The sequence below is a fragment of the Gymnogyps californianus genome, chromosome 2, assembly GCF_018139145.2.
Source record: "Gymnogyps californianus isolate 813 chromosome 2, ASM1813914v2, whole genome shotgun sequence".
NCBI lineage: Eukaryota > Metazoa > Chordata > Aves > Accipitriformes > Cathartidae > Gymnogyps > Gymnogyps californianus.
Genome location: NC_059472.1, coordinates 24,415,626 through 24,429,002, shown reverse-complemented (window position 1 = coordinate 24,429,002; position 13,377 = coordinate 24,415,626). Strand labels below are relative to the sequence as shown.

General features: G+C 42.6%; 1 protein-coding gene across 1 annotated transcript in view; it reads right to left on the bottom strand.

Annotated features, from left to right (window-relative positions):
• Positions 1–1,268: 1,268 nt before the first annotated feature.
• Positions 1,269–13,377, bottom strand: part of NIPAL2 (NIPA like domain containing 2) — a 56,250-nt gene continuing 44,141 nt past the window's right edge. Inside the window, 6 exon segments of the mRNA XM_050890855.1 lie at positions 1,269–2,281; positions 2,595–2,689; positions 4,025–4,088; positions 5,821–5,909; positions 8,277–8,412; positions 12,706–12,802. Of these exon segments, the coding sequence (XP_050746812.1) occupies positions 2,187–2,281; positions 2,595–2,689; positions 4,025–4,088; positions 5,821–5,909; positions 8,277–8,412; positions 12,706–12,802 (576 nt within the window). The 3' untranslated portion in view covers positions 1,269–2,186.

The following is a 13,377-nucleotide window of genomic DNA, read 5'->3' as shown; positions in this document are numbered from 1 at the left end:
ACATAACTCCTACCAGTGTTTTGCTCCATAAATTAATTTCAATTACATTCAAGTTTAAAGAAAACACTTTAACCCTTACAATTTTTGTATAAACACATAAGAAGAAAAAAAGTGTTGTTCAAGAAGAAATACAGTCATTTAAAATAAATAATAACTTTTGCCACAGATTTTTACATTTGAGCTCTTGCTTTAAAGAGAAAATCCTATATCTGGTAACCCTTATTACCTCCTCCAGCCCTCCCGAGTCATGGAAACAGATTTCGGAAAGATGCCCAAGGCCAATCACTTAAAAAAGAAGCAAAACCAAATCCTTTCACCCATTTGTTTCCCAGGTCACAGAATGAAAACCTGTAGGCCTCCTATTTCCATCTTTAGCACACACTCTCACTTGAGACTTAGAAAGCAGCTTAAATTTGACTTGCAAAAGAAAGATAGAGGCATGCCCTTACTCCCTGGAGAAAGCATACGAAAAGAATGTGCTTTTTTTATTTTAAGCTTTAGAAACTTGAACTCAAGCTGTAAGAGGGGAAAGGAAGGCCACGGCCAGGCAGCTGGTACAAGTAAGGTGCAGACACAGAGTCTTGTCCTGTGCCAGCTGGAAAAGATCCACGTTGGAAAGCAGCTTCACAAGCCCCCCCGCACCCTGGCTCCCGGGACATTGCTGCATAGGAAAAACTGCAGCTCTGTGTGTGCTTTGTAGGGTTTGAAATGAAACTGTCTTATGTTTAATAGTAAAAATAGGTAAAATGGTAAAATAGTAAAATAGCTGTACCTATTTTAAAATGAAATAGACAATTATTTGGGAAAAAAAAAAAGACCTCATTTCCTCATATCCCACTGAAACAAAATATACACAGCCTATGGCTCCTATCCATTACTTCAGATTAATTCAAACCTAAAACAAGTATCTCGTCCAAGACGCGAACATTTTTCAAGAGGACTTTCATTTGTTTCTGCAGAGGAGGTCTCTGACCCTCACTGTGCCGGCTGAGGTAGAACGGTACTATCAGGCAGGGGTAAGTGGACCCATGATGAACGCCCAGAAGCAGCTTTCTTGCCGGGAGGCTGGGACTGATGGACACCGAGACCTCCCAGACCTGAACACAGAGCCTGTATTGCCATGGTTCCCATCACTGCTGGCTCTTCAAATCAGTGTGGAGAGACTACTGTTTAATGAAGGAAAAATTGTACTGTTACCTTGACTCTTTGTGATTCTGTTTTTCACAGCCTTTCCTCATGCAGGATTACCAGCGGTTTAGAAAGGAGGCAGGAGTTGCCCTACTTTTCTATTTTAGGAGTATTTTTCCAAGACACATCAAGGGAGGGAGAGAGCCTGGCTACCCCATTCCCTCTGGAGAACTTTGCACTTTCTTCACTAAATCCTTGTTTTCCTGAAAACAGAGGCTAAACCTCAGGCTAGACTATACTAACAGATAGTGTAGCCCAGCCCAGTCCAGCGCAGTGCACAGGACTCTCCTGGGAGGATGCAGAATGTCAAGCATGGTTCCCTAGCTCTATCTTGGCTGGGCACCTCAAATGTGTGCGTGTGTGCACGTGCCTACGTTTATGGCAAATGCTCTCTTCCTTCCCCCTCCTCACACAAGTGTTTATTTCCTTGGAAGAGAAGAGAATTAATCTGATGGCAGAAAATAATCAGGATTTTCCCTCTACACATAATATAAAACACTTTGTGTGTACATATTTGTGCATATGGTATATATGCCCACAGTTTTGACTCCTGAACAGGAAGGATCAGATTTTTAAAGGTATTATACATATACCAGAATACTTTGAAGTCACTTACAAAAATTCTCCTTGTTTCCCACCTTTGTCTTTAAGTATCTACACAGATTTGAGGGGTTTCAAAGGGGAATTTTTATAATCCTGTTCTGTGCCTATTTGCATTTTCAAGGCAATTAAGACTCTAAAAATATCACCAAGAGGCATTGATACTAGGAGAGTGTTCCGTTTCGTTAATGGTTATTTAGTTTTTCTTAAGGCTTCCTTTATCTTCAGAACACATTTGGGACAACCATGGGATAAATTAAGTAGCATTAAATAATACTATGACTCATCAACACACGGGAGTTCAACATATACTTGAATATGTCCAACAAAAGGGTGCTGCTGTTCCTTGTTCCAGTGGCATTCCTCCTGTTAATTGGCATGTAAGGTGCTTTCTTCTTTCAGCTTTGACTTTTCACCGAGTCATCTTCATTATTCAAAGTGCCATAGCATGGACTGTGAGAATCTGGTTGTATTTTGCCTGTCAGTTTTTGTCCTAAGGAAATGGGGTGAGAGAAGGGAAAAACAACAACTCTGTGAAGAATTTTAATAAAACAAATCCCCCACCAATCCATCATTTAAACATTCTTTGCTCCAGTAATCATTGTTTTCATTTGACTGGTTGTAACAATAGCTTGGAAAAACTCTGAAAAATTCTTTGAAAAATCTGTTGGGAACAGGAATAGAAATTAAGGGAACAGTATATTTATTAAATATGACTAGAGCACATTTGTGACTCAACTCTCCTAGGTCATCCCATTATCTGACATCTCATTTTTAAACAGAGACAGAAAAAAAGCCCTACTTACCAGGAATATGTCCACAGTCAATAAAAGGAATTTGTAAATGCTCCTCTTTTTTATTTCTTGCAATTACAAATACACCAAGGAAAGATAGGAGACACCTGCAAAATAACAGTGGCATAGGATCATTAGAAACAGTTCACTGCATCTGAGATGACAATTTCTTTCCATGTTTCTTTTTCAAGGACTTCCAAACCCAAGCTGCTCAGTTTATAAAGAAACTTTTCTTCCTGGCAGCTCTATAAATTCATCTTGGGCTCCCTTTCAGTCTAATTTTTGCCTCCTGAAGCTTTATTATCAGTTCCAAAGGCTCCGCAGGCAAAATTACACTTTCAGCAATATATACCTAATCAAATGCCTGTGAGTGTGAGACCACAACATTTGAATCCCTGAGCAAATCTTCACAGAGCATCTAAGCTAGCATTCTAGTGTTTGCAATTTCATTAACAACTCAGTCTAACTGCAGACAATCAACATCTCTGTTGTTTTTCTCGTTTGACTGTGTGTCTCAGGGGCAAGCTGTAAGCCAGGAGCAATGAGAAACTGCTATGCTTGGATAAATCTTCTATCCGCTCTGTGTTGGACACACAACCACTAATTCCTGCCTGCCAGATACATGGGTTGAATTTGCTCATCTCCATTTTTTGTCACTTTTCCTGCAGTCAGACAAGATAGTGGTTGTGTGCACCTACTCCAGTCCAGCTGCAGAGGACAAAGACATCTGTAGCTATCAGCCCCATTTATTTGACAGCACTGTGGCAAGACACCTCCAGCAGTCCTGGGAGATGCTTTTAACCATCTCACGCCCATTATCAAGTAACTGTCACCTGTCCCCAGAGTTGTTAGAGTGCTGGTAGCCAGCAGAAGGTTTCTGCTCTCACAACACCTAGGCCCTTCTTCCAACATGTGTTGTTAACTGCTTCTTAGCATGCTCTGAACTTTTCCGCAGGCACGCTGCGTCTTTCTCGGCACAGGAAGATGGGGGAGAGATATTATACTGCCTCGTAGGCAAGCAACTCATATAATTGCCCACGCGTAGTGGCAGCAAAGACCAACCGGACATGCAAGTGGAAGGTAACATGAGAGGAGATTTCTTGCAGTTGTAAAAGCACCCCCTATAACATGATCTTTGGTGGAGAGCAGTGATGTCTCCTTCCTGCTGGAGGAACATATGCTGCTGGTTTTTCATTCCATCATGAGATTAGTAGTTCATAAGTGTCTCACATTTTTACATATTTGGATTCAAAACCAGGCCTCCAAACTCCCAAAGCACAGACATCAATCTTTCCTTTAATGTTTTTTATCCGACTATAATGGCTATTCCATAATACTTTAATAACAAGACGGGTTTCTTCTTACTGAGAAAAGAAGGGACTCCACAAGGCAATGCTGTTTCAGTACAAACATTAGTACAGATTTTAGGCTGATACACTTACCCGAACAGAAACATGAACACGCTCAGCAAAGCTGCACTTTGGAATTCCCGATAAAATACGACCCCTGGAATGTGACAGAAACAAGAATTGCAGATCTTGACTGGCTTCCAAGTGATATGAATTACAGCTGGGAGGGTCAGGAGCAGTGTCATGCTCAAACGGAGCAAAGAAGTCCCAAATAAGGTATTAACACACATTGTGATGGGTTCACTTTATGTGCCCATATTCCATTATCTAGGCTTTCTCAAGATATTGCATGGGACTGGAGAAGATTTAGTCTACCAGGTTGGAGCATATGTTGTGTTAGTAACTGCACAGATGCAGGTATTTTTTGCATTGTCAGCAAAAGTTTTTATGCAGGTCAAACTCAAGGTCTTATTGACAAGCAGAGTCATACCAATATAGCTAACAGGTTCTTCATGGATTTAGTTAAGCCACTCCAACAGACCATGTGGACATCTTAACTCCAATTGGGAACAGGTTTTCAGTAACTAGCTGCGTCCCTGGTGTTTATACCAAGTTAAGGGCTCCAGCAGCCAAGTTTGCCAAATCTTTCTGGTTGAAGGGATCACTAGCTCTTTCTGGTCACCTCTCTTTCAGGAATTAGCACCTCTGCAGTGGAAGTGACAGAACCAGATGTGTATCTGGATCTCAGCTGCCCCAATTCACAGCCAAGTATATTAGCTTTAAACCACTGATGAGCATAGTTTTGCTTAGAAACATCAGAGTGTGAACCAGCGCAGCTGACGTGTGACTGTATCTTCAAAGGCTGTAACTGGGGATGGGGGGAATCATGAGACAAGGTACCTTCTACGAGCACCCCAGCAAGATGCAGCAGAGGTTGTTCGTCTAAGCCCAACACCAGGTTTAACTAACCTGGTGCAAATGCATGTGTATCCAGTCTCAAAGCTATTAAGCCATTCCTGAATAGGTACTTGATCTTTTAAGGAGGCACAAGGCCAAATTCCCCATATGGTCACAAGAACGCAACCCCCTTTTGGCACAAGTCTCCTCTCAGTCACAAAGTGTAGGTCTCTTCTAACGCAGGTGCTGAGGCAATCTGTGCATGAAGCTAACTCCCCTTCTCATTAATGGCAGCTCTGCATGAGAAACTCCTGCGCAGCAATGACAGGAAAGCCCCTAGTGTGTGTTAAAATGAGTCATAAATGTTCTAACAACATGATCATTTTGGCTCATTGCTGATACAGCATCTTAGTCGTCCTCCCTGCTCATGTTCTTACGCTGCACACCATTTCCAAGATTTGCAGTCCCTCTTTAACAACGCTGAGTTCAAAGTTCTCACCCAGAATAAAACGTTAAATGCTTAAAAAGTCTTTGGAGTCATTTTATTTCCTTCACTTAACCTAGAATTCCACCTTCTGAAACAGAATATACACCAACTACTATGAAACACAGCTGGTTGTCATTTGAGTAGTTTGCCAGGCTGTTAAAATTACTCTACCAGTTCGGATATGAAGGGGCTGGTGTGCACATGGTAAACGCATTTACTGGATGTCAAGATGAGGCTAGGGTAAATGCAGGTACTTCTAGTAAGCCAGGAAGGCACAGTAAACTGTACATATCAATTCTGGAAATGCTAGAATTTGATTATTTTTGTTTTGCTTCAAAAGTTGTGAACTTACTCATTTTTCAGAACTTAAACACCTGTCACTTTGGAAAAACTTCTTTTTGTGAAGACAAACATGACTGGTTTGTGTTGCTGTTCACAGGCAGTAATTCTTGAAAACCTGATGTTTAGAAAATCATTCTGTAGAGGCAGAAGGCCAGAAACAAACCTGAAATGATGGCACTGGTGGTGAAGAACACAAAATTAATGGGCACAACTGCTGCTGCTTTGTACAGATGCATTGCTTGATTCAAGAACCTGGAAGAGAAGCATTATTGCACCTCATGCCTACAGGAGGTTCATTGCACTTTAAGACGAGTTAAGCCTCTTTATGGCAGTTTAACAATAAATGTGACCATTTCTTACCACAATAGCGAGTAGCCCTGGACAGATGCGTATGTGTATTGAATTTACCTTCTGGGTCTGACTCTGCAGAGTACAAACAAATAGGCGAAAGCAAGAAGGTTGGCATGGATTCTACTGGCCACAGGCTGTCATTGGAGAGTCCTTTGAAGCACTGTTGGAAAAATTTTGTCTGCCACAGATAAGGGAGGAATGCTAGGGTATTACTGCGTATGGTCTGCATTGGTTCTTGGAAGCAGTACTGCCTGCAAGCAGCCAGGGACAAGTTGCTCTAATTTAAACAGGTTGTGTAAGGGTATATGTCCAGCACGGACATGAACACGCGAGTTCTCGTAGGAACTGTTTCACTTTGCTGAAGTCCACATTGCTGCTACTGCTCAATCCAACTTGGCTAAAATACATATTTGTATGTTTATCCATGCAATCATACCCCGGACACACTCTGTCCTGCCGAGAAAGTTCAGGAAGATGGCTCCAAGCCTGTGCTCCTTGGGTTGGAAACTCTCTGCTGTGCTCCTCAGAAAGCCAACACAAACCCTCACCAGAATCAAGAGCAAGAGTGTGCAGGACCGCAGGAGCATACACTGCACACAAACCTGCAGGTCCGAGACATTGGCCATGGAGCAGCCTGCACAGTCTGCATCAGTGGATGAAAAAGGCAAAGCAATTAACCCACTTGTACGGAGACCGCAGCTATCAACATTTACCCATAGGGTGATGAATCATGAGTGTGAACTCTTGGATGCACCGGCAGATACTCTGTTATATGAACGGTGCACTTCAGACCAAAAGAGAAAAATCAGGAGGCTGCAGAGTGTATTCAAAACCTATAAAAAGAACTACACTTAAATGTTTCACTGGTACAATATATGTGCACAGTAAAAATCCAAACTTGGATCTGTTTTAGCCATTAAAGTAATTGCATGGTTATTTTAGCAACTGTTGAACAGTCTCCATGGTGCTTTAAAAATAAAGAAATCCTACATATCCACAGGATAGTCAGGATTTTGAAGTCATTGAAAACACCTCATTATTTTCTCCCATTTGCAACAAACTTGGTCACAGGGACTAAAACAGTGATACCAAGGCCCAGCATTGAATCCAGGAGGATGTTGCAGCACAGGCTGTTCTGAGCTAACACACGACAGTCAAATGAAATAAGAGAGGAAACAAATAAAATGAAAAATTTAGACTGACAGCACTGTCTCCATTAGAAAATGTGTCCAAGAGAGAAGAGAGAAAGAGACACCGAGTCCAGGGAATGAAATGGGCACATTTCACTTCTGTTTTAATTTTGACACAGCAAAAGAAAGAAAGAAAAAACTGGCAAGAAGGAGAGGTTACTTCAGCAGCTTCCTATTTACCAAGCTTTTATTTCCTATTTTAAATGCTGTTCTCCCAGCGAAGACAAGCTGGATGTAAATCACTCTATAATCTGTTACAGGGGAGTTCCTGAGTCAGCCATGGAGAGTCACTGCATAGTAACGCATGGACTTTCTGATTCCACATGGGAATGGTATGTTCTGCCACGAGAAAGCTGGGTTGGCTCTTCTACCGGAAAATAATCATGCAAGTAAACACTCAGACTCGCACTGGAGCAGTCTAGATGAGATTACTGAATGGTGCTATCAGCACCTGAAGCAGAGGGACCGGCATAAAGGGAATGGACTCTGTTCAGCTGCAGGCCGTATTTTACCATGCTGCCACCCCCAGCAATCTGCAAAGGCAGCATAAAACAATCACTTAACAGGCCAGAGGCCAACAAGGAAAACTTGGATGTCCCTTGCACACCAAAAGTTAACTATTTCCTAAAAAGGTACAGACATACAGGGTAGCAAAGCGCAACATGCAGATTTAACAGAGGCAGGAGAAAGTTGGGATAAACTCTCTTCTTTGGTCTGACTAGTGACATAAGCTGGGGAAAAGAGATGCATAATGAGGGTAAACGTGGCTATTTGATTATTCAGCAATAAAGGTTTTAAAGAGTTCAAGACCTGTGCCAAAACTAGAAGTAAATTTGGGAAGATCTTGTAGGAGGTGATAATGAGAAGAGGTAGCATCTATAATAATCAATTATAAACTGAGAAATAAAGCCTAAATAAGCAATACAATCAGCTGTAGGCAATTCATGCATCTGTCAAGGCTCTGCCAGGAATTTGTTGCTTTTAAGTGCAACTTGTATCTGGAGTCGATACCAGTACTGAATAAAACTGACAGATAAAATGTGTACCAAGATTAGGTGATAAGTAGAATCTCACTTACTTGACTTGGAAAGCACAAGAAGTTGCCATTAAAACAATCATGATATAGAAAACAGGGTAAGTTAGCTGCATTTTCCCCTTTGCAGAGAGTGTTATCATGCTGGCCACAGCCTTTACAGCAATGACAGTCAGTGATGCTGAAAGGGAAAGGGAGAGATTAGCAGGGCAGGATTCACAGCAGTGACCTCAGAGCATCAGTGAGGGAGGACAAGGTGCCAGGTCAGAGACACAGATCTGATCACCTAAAAATACACTGAGGTAGGATTTGGGCACCTAAAACCAACTGTATGATTTTATAAATGCTCGCTAAGCTACTGCCTAAACTCAGAGTGGCCTTAGCTCCATGTGTGCTTTGTATTTTGCTTTTAAGTTCTTGTAGCACTGAGGTCTGCAACCCTGCATCTACCCAAAGTTTCCCCATTTTCAACAGGGTAGCTGAGGTTAGAGTCAGATAAAATCCTGCAAGGTAGGACTCGCGTCTGTGTGCGTATGTGAGAGAGGCTGAGCTCAGGGTGAGGAAAGAACTGGATCTGTTTCCCACTGCTGGGCATGTGCCCTAAACACTGCACTGCCAGTCGGAGGTGGTACAACAGCCTCCACATCTTCCAGACATACTGTATCTAGCTCCAGCTGCTAATTTGGAGCCCATGTTGCATTATTCAGGAGAGGTCTGAGAGGTCTCATTATCTGTTCAAAGCAGCTGGGACACCTCCTCATAGCAGCCTGCATGTGACACTGGCAGCCTAAAATAACTCCTCACCCTCAGGATTTCTCTGCTGAGACGGGAGCTGGCCAAAGCTGACTTCTGGGATCACATCCCAAAGCACCTAACTCTCCCCACGGGTTATGTATGGAGAGCAGACAACCAACACAGGGGTCTGCATTTCGTTTCAGGGCCAGGCTCTTAAGACCATTTACTGGATTTAGCCAACAGAATAAAATATTTCAGTAGTGTGTTTTCAGTCCATTTAGTCACTGTCATTGCATCACCACAAACAAATCTCAGACAGAGGGCATAAGGCTTAATACATGTCGCCAGTTCAGAGAAGTCTTGCAATACACATCTTTTAGAAAAGGGGCTGACAGTTCAGCTAAGAGTTACTTTAGAGTTCCTTTTGGAGTGAGCTCTTGGTTTGTTCAAGCTAACCCAAGTAGGCTGTGATTACTGCAAATAAAATGTAACAATTTCAAAAGAAACTAAAAATGATAAGAAGAGTCAGGGTGCAGAGATGACCTTTGAAGAAAGGTAATTAATCATCAGGAGCACTGTCCCCCAGCTGGGATCCAGTTCCACCCTCTTCCAGAGCTGAGGCGTGTTGGATTTCGGTGGTCTGATTCATCCTTCCGTAACTGCAAAATTCAGATTGGCAAGCAGAGCTGCACTGTGCAAAAAGTTCAGGCCAAGAGCTGGGAGAAAAGGTGGGGGAAAAAGAATGAATTCAGGTCTGTGGTTTTGATTGCAAGCATTTTTCTTATAGCAAGTCCAAAAGTTCAGGGAGAGTTTAAGAGTTGCATACATCTTGTGATGATCGTGTTCACCATCATGAAATTCACTGTTTTCATGACAACCTTTCCACCAAGTACTTCACTTCTTGCTCTGTAATGGAAATAGGTGGAGTGGTTTAACAAACACAGCAGTAAAACTGAGCAGAGGAGGTCAAATGCTGGCCTGCAGTGGTGCTAATGGTATGACAAAAAGCCAAAAAATACACTCAAGCCCCAACAAGCAGCCTACATAAAAATTGAGATTTGCACTTTAACATGGGGGAGTTATTATTTTAAAAGAACACTTACAGTTAAAATTAGTAGTTTGAATTGTCCAACTAAGGGTAAAGATTGCTGAAAAATTGTTTCTGATGAAAGGGCAGTTTCCATCCCTTATAATTTTAACAAACCAGAAAAGAAAGCATCAGGGGTTTTTGTTTGGATGGTTGGTTCGTTTGGGGTTTTTTTGAAAAATGGAGTGATCTTTTTAGTTAAAGTAGCCCTGGAATAAGTTTCAAAACCTAGGAAATGGTTTTCCTATCTTTGATAGAGCGACCCCCTCCAAGGCTAGTGTGACAAATGATGTCACTTTCCAGCTGTTAGGGCAGGAAACTCAGAAATCCCACTTTAATCTGAAATATTTTCCCCCAAACTTATGATAACTCCCAGTATGTACATGAGGTAAGATAATTCTCACCAAATGAACTTGCAGAGTTGTACTAAGCAAAATGTTTGCAGATTTTACGATCACCTCTGTATTTTCTTCATAATGAAAGTAGCTCTCATACCCAGTGAAACACAAAGGCTGCCCTCTCTTTAAAGAAAGCTTTCTACATTTAATTTACATCTGTACAAACCCTCCACCAGGAATGTATCTGTGCAGGTATGAGAAAAGGCAGAAATCCCCTTCCATAAGCTGCCACCGAGACCCCAAGCCTCATCTACCCCTCCTGCAGCCAGGGCCCTCTGAGGGCAGTGTCAAACAGCTGGGAGCAAAGCTGCTGGGCCCTTTCTCCGCGCCCCCATCACTTTGCTCAGGAGAAAGGTCAGAGACCAAGGAGAAGACTCTAAGTGTAGCTTTGTGGGGACTGCCAGGCACCAGGACAGCTGCAGGAAGCGGAGACAGCCACAGTTCTGGGTTTCCTGCTTGAGGGAAATGTCAGTATTTCAAAAGTTCCCATGAACCAGGATTTGTTTGTTTGTGTCTTTTTTAACAGAGCAGAAATAATGACACATTTTTCTTCAAGCTGCATGTGCTCACCAAAACCTCAGCAGCCACCAGCTGGAATTGTATTTTTGGTTGATTGCAGCCTGACCACCAAACTGCAGTTAGTGCCTGCTGGGGCAGGGGTTTGCAGCCGTGCTGCTGTCAGCAGCTCCACGCGTCCCTTTGGCACTGGTGGTATCAGGACTGGCGGGCCTCACGGCAAAATAAGCACGCAGGACTATACAGCCCAATGGCCCAGGTCTCCCGGAGCTATGTGTTGACCTTGCTTGGGGCAGCCATCACGGTGGGTCTGCCCAGAACTGCAGCAGTCAAGTGTAGAAGCCCATCTGGGGATCTTCAAGCTTCCAGCTATGTGACAAGGAGGCCGGACCCGCTCATCGCTCAGGAGCGCACAGTGCTTCACACTCCTCATGGCAGGGTTGGAAGCTGCAGAGCAGCTCAGGCGAGCTCTGCCAAAGCTCCTAGGCTCGATGCTAGGAGCTGGGGGATGGCTAAACTCACACTTCACTCCTCCGAACCAAGAGCAGTCAAACAGTTAGACCTAAGGCTTTTGGGGCTCTTCCATCTCTGCCTCATGCAGGGAGCATGGAAATCCTTCAAGGCTTCTGCAGAGCTACAGATCCTAATGTTCCTAGCGCTGGGAAACTTAAGGGGGAAGACTGTCCCAAAAAGTTGATCTGAAAGTCTGAGCTTTTCAGCTGGGTAAGAGACCAGTCACGGATCTGAAGGAAGGCAGTTAATAAATCTGTGAGGGTTTTTCACATTCAGTTAAATCCAAATTGAGTGACTGGCAAACTTTAGTGAAATTTTGTTTTATCAAAACACTCACGACCAGCTCCATTAGAAATGTGCTTTATAAGTCTTTGCAGACTGATACACACACCTACTGAACTCAGTGAAAATATAACCATTGACTTCAATGGCACAGTTCAAGCACCTTTCACTTCAACCAAAAAAATGTGGTGTCCCATCAGGGTTTCATGGAGAAGTGACAAGACAAGGACAGGACAAGAGACGGGGTGGTGACAAATTCTTAATATATGCCTACAAGTGATGCAGCTTTAGAGATAGCCTCCCAACGTTTTTCAAAACTGATTCAAGTTTGGCTTTATTGAAAGCTGCCTGAGAAAATTATCTCCCTTGTTTCCCTGGGTATTGATTGTGGCAACATCAATCAGAAGGCAAACTTCAGTGGCCCACTGAGTTCTTGTTATGCTTCTGGAAAGGTGGTAAAGTATGAAATGTTGCATATGCAAACAGGCGTAGATAATTCAAAGTAAAAGTTCCCATACAGTCACAGCATATCACTGCATTTGTTTGCAGAGTGCTTACAAGGTCTTGAGCTGCTCTGTTTTAAAGAACTGATTTTCACAGCTAGCCTGCTCTCCAAAACAAAGTTTCAAACAGTCTGCTTTCCCAGGATCTAAAGCTAAAGTGTTATTTTAAAAAAAGCTTGAGAATACCATTGCACACAGCGTATTAATTTCAGGAAATCTGTAAAAAGAAATAGTCCCAGCCATAAGCATAGAAACTATGTTTCATAATCAGCTTTTCTCTTCAAAAAGAGACCACAGTAAGAATCATGTGAAATGTTTCAATGATTGTCCTTCAGCACACTGCTTTGAAATGGCCCTAATCTAAACTAGCTGGGGAGACTGAGTAAGAAGGAATTCTCAAGTAACAGACAGGAACATTAAAGTGAATAATATGTTCTTACCCAGTAGTGCTACCATCATTAACAAAACCACGATGTGTTTCACAGCCTTCCTTTTGTAAAAATAGAGGAGAATGCAGAATATTATAATTTCTAAGATCTGAAAATAAAAGGGAAGAAAGTTAGAGCCGTGAAACTATGTAATAAATGCTTCATTCAAAGTCTTTGAGATGTCACATTCATTTTCTCTGCTCTAACAGTTCAAAGGAGAATTACTTTATTAAGCATCTTCTGCTAAAAACTAACCTTATTGCCAGTTGACTGAGTGTCGTGGTTTAACCCCAGTCAGCAACTCAGCACCACGCAGCCGTTTCCCCCTCCCCCTCCCAGTGGGGTGAGGAGGAGGAAAGGAAAGAAAAAAAAAGTAAAACTCGTGGGTTGAGATAAGAACAGTTTAATAACTAAAGTAAAATATAATACTAACAATAGTAATAATGAAATATAATAATAATAATAGTAATGAAAAGGAATACAACAAAAAAAGGAAGGGGGGGGGAAGGAAAAAAACCAGTGATGCACAATGCAACTGCTCACCACCCGCTGACCGATGCCCAGTTAGTTCCCGAGCTGCGATCCGCGCCGCCCGGCCAACTCCCCCCTGTTTATATACTGGGCATGACGTTCCATGGTATGGAATACCCCTTTGGCTAGTTCGGGTCAGCTGCCCCGGCTGTG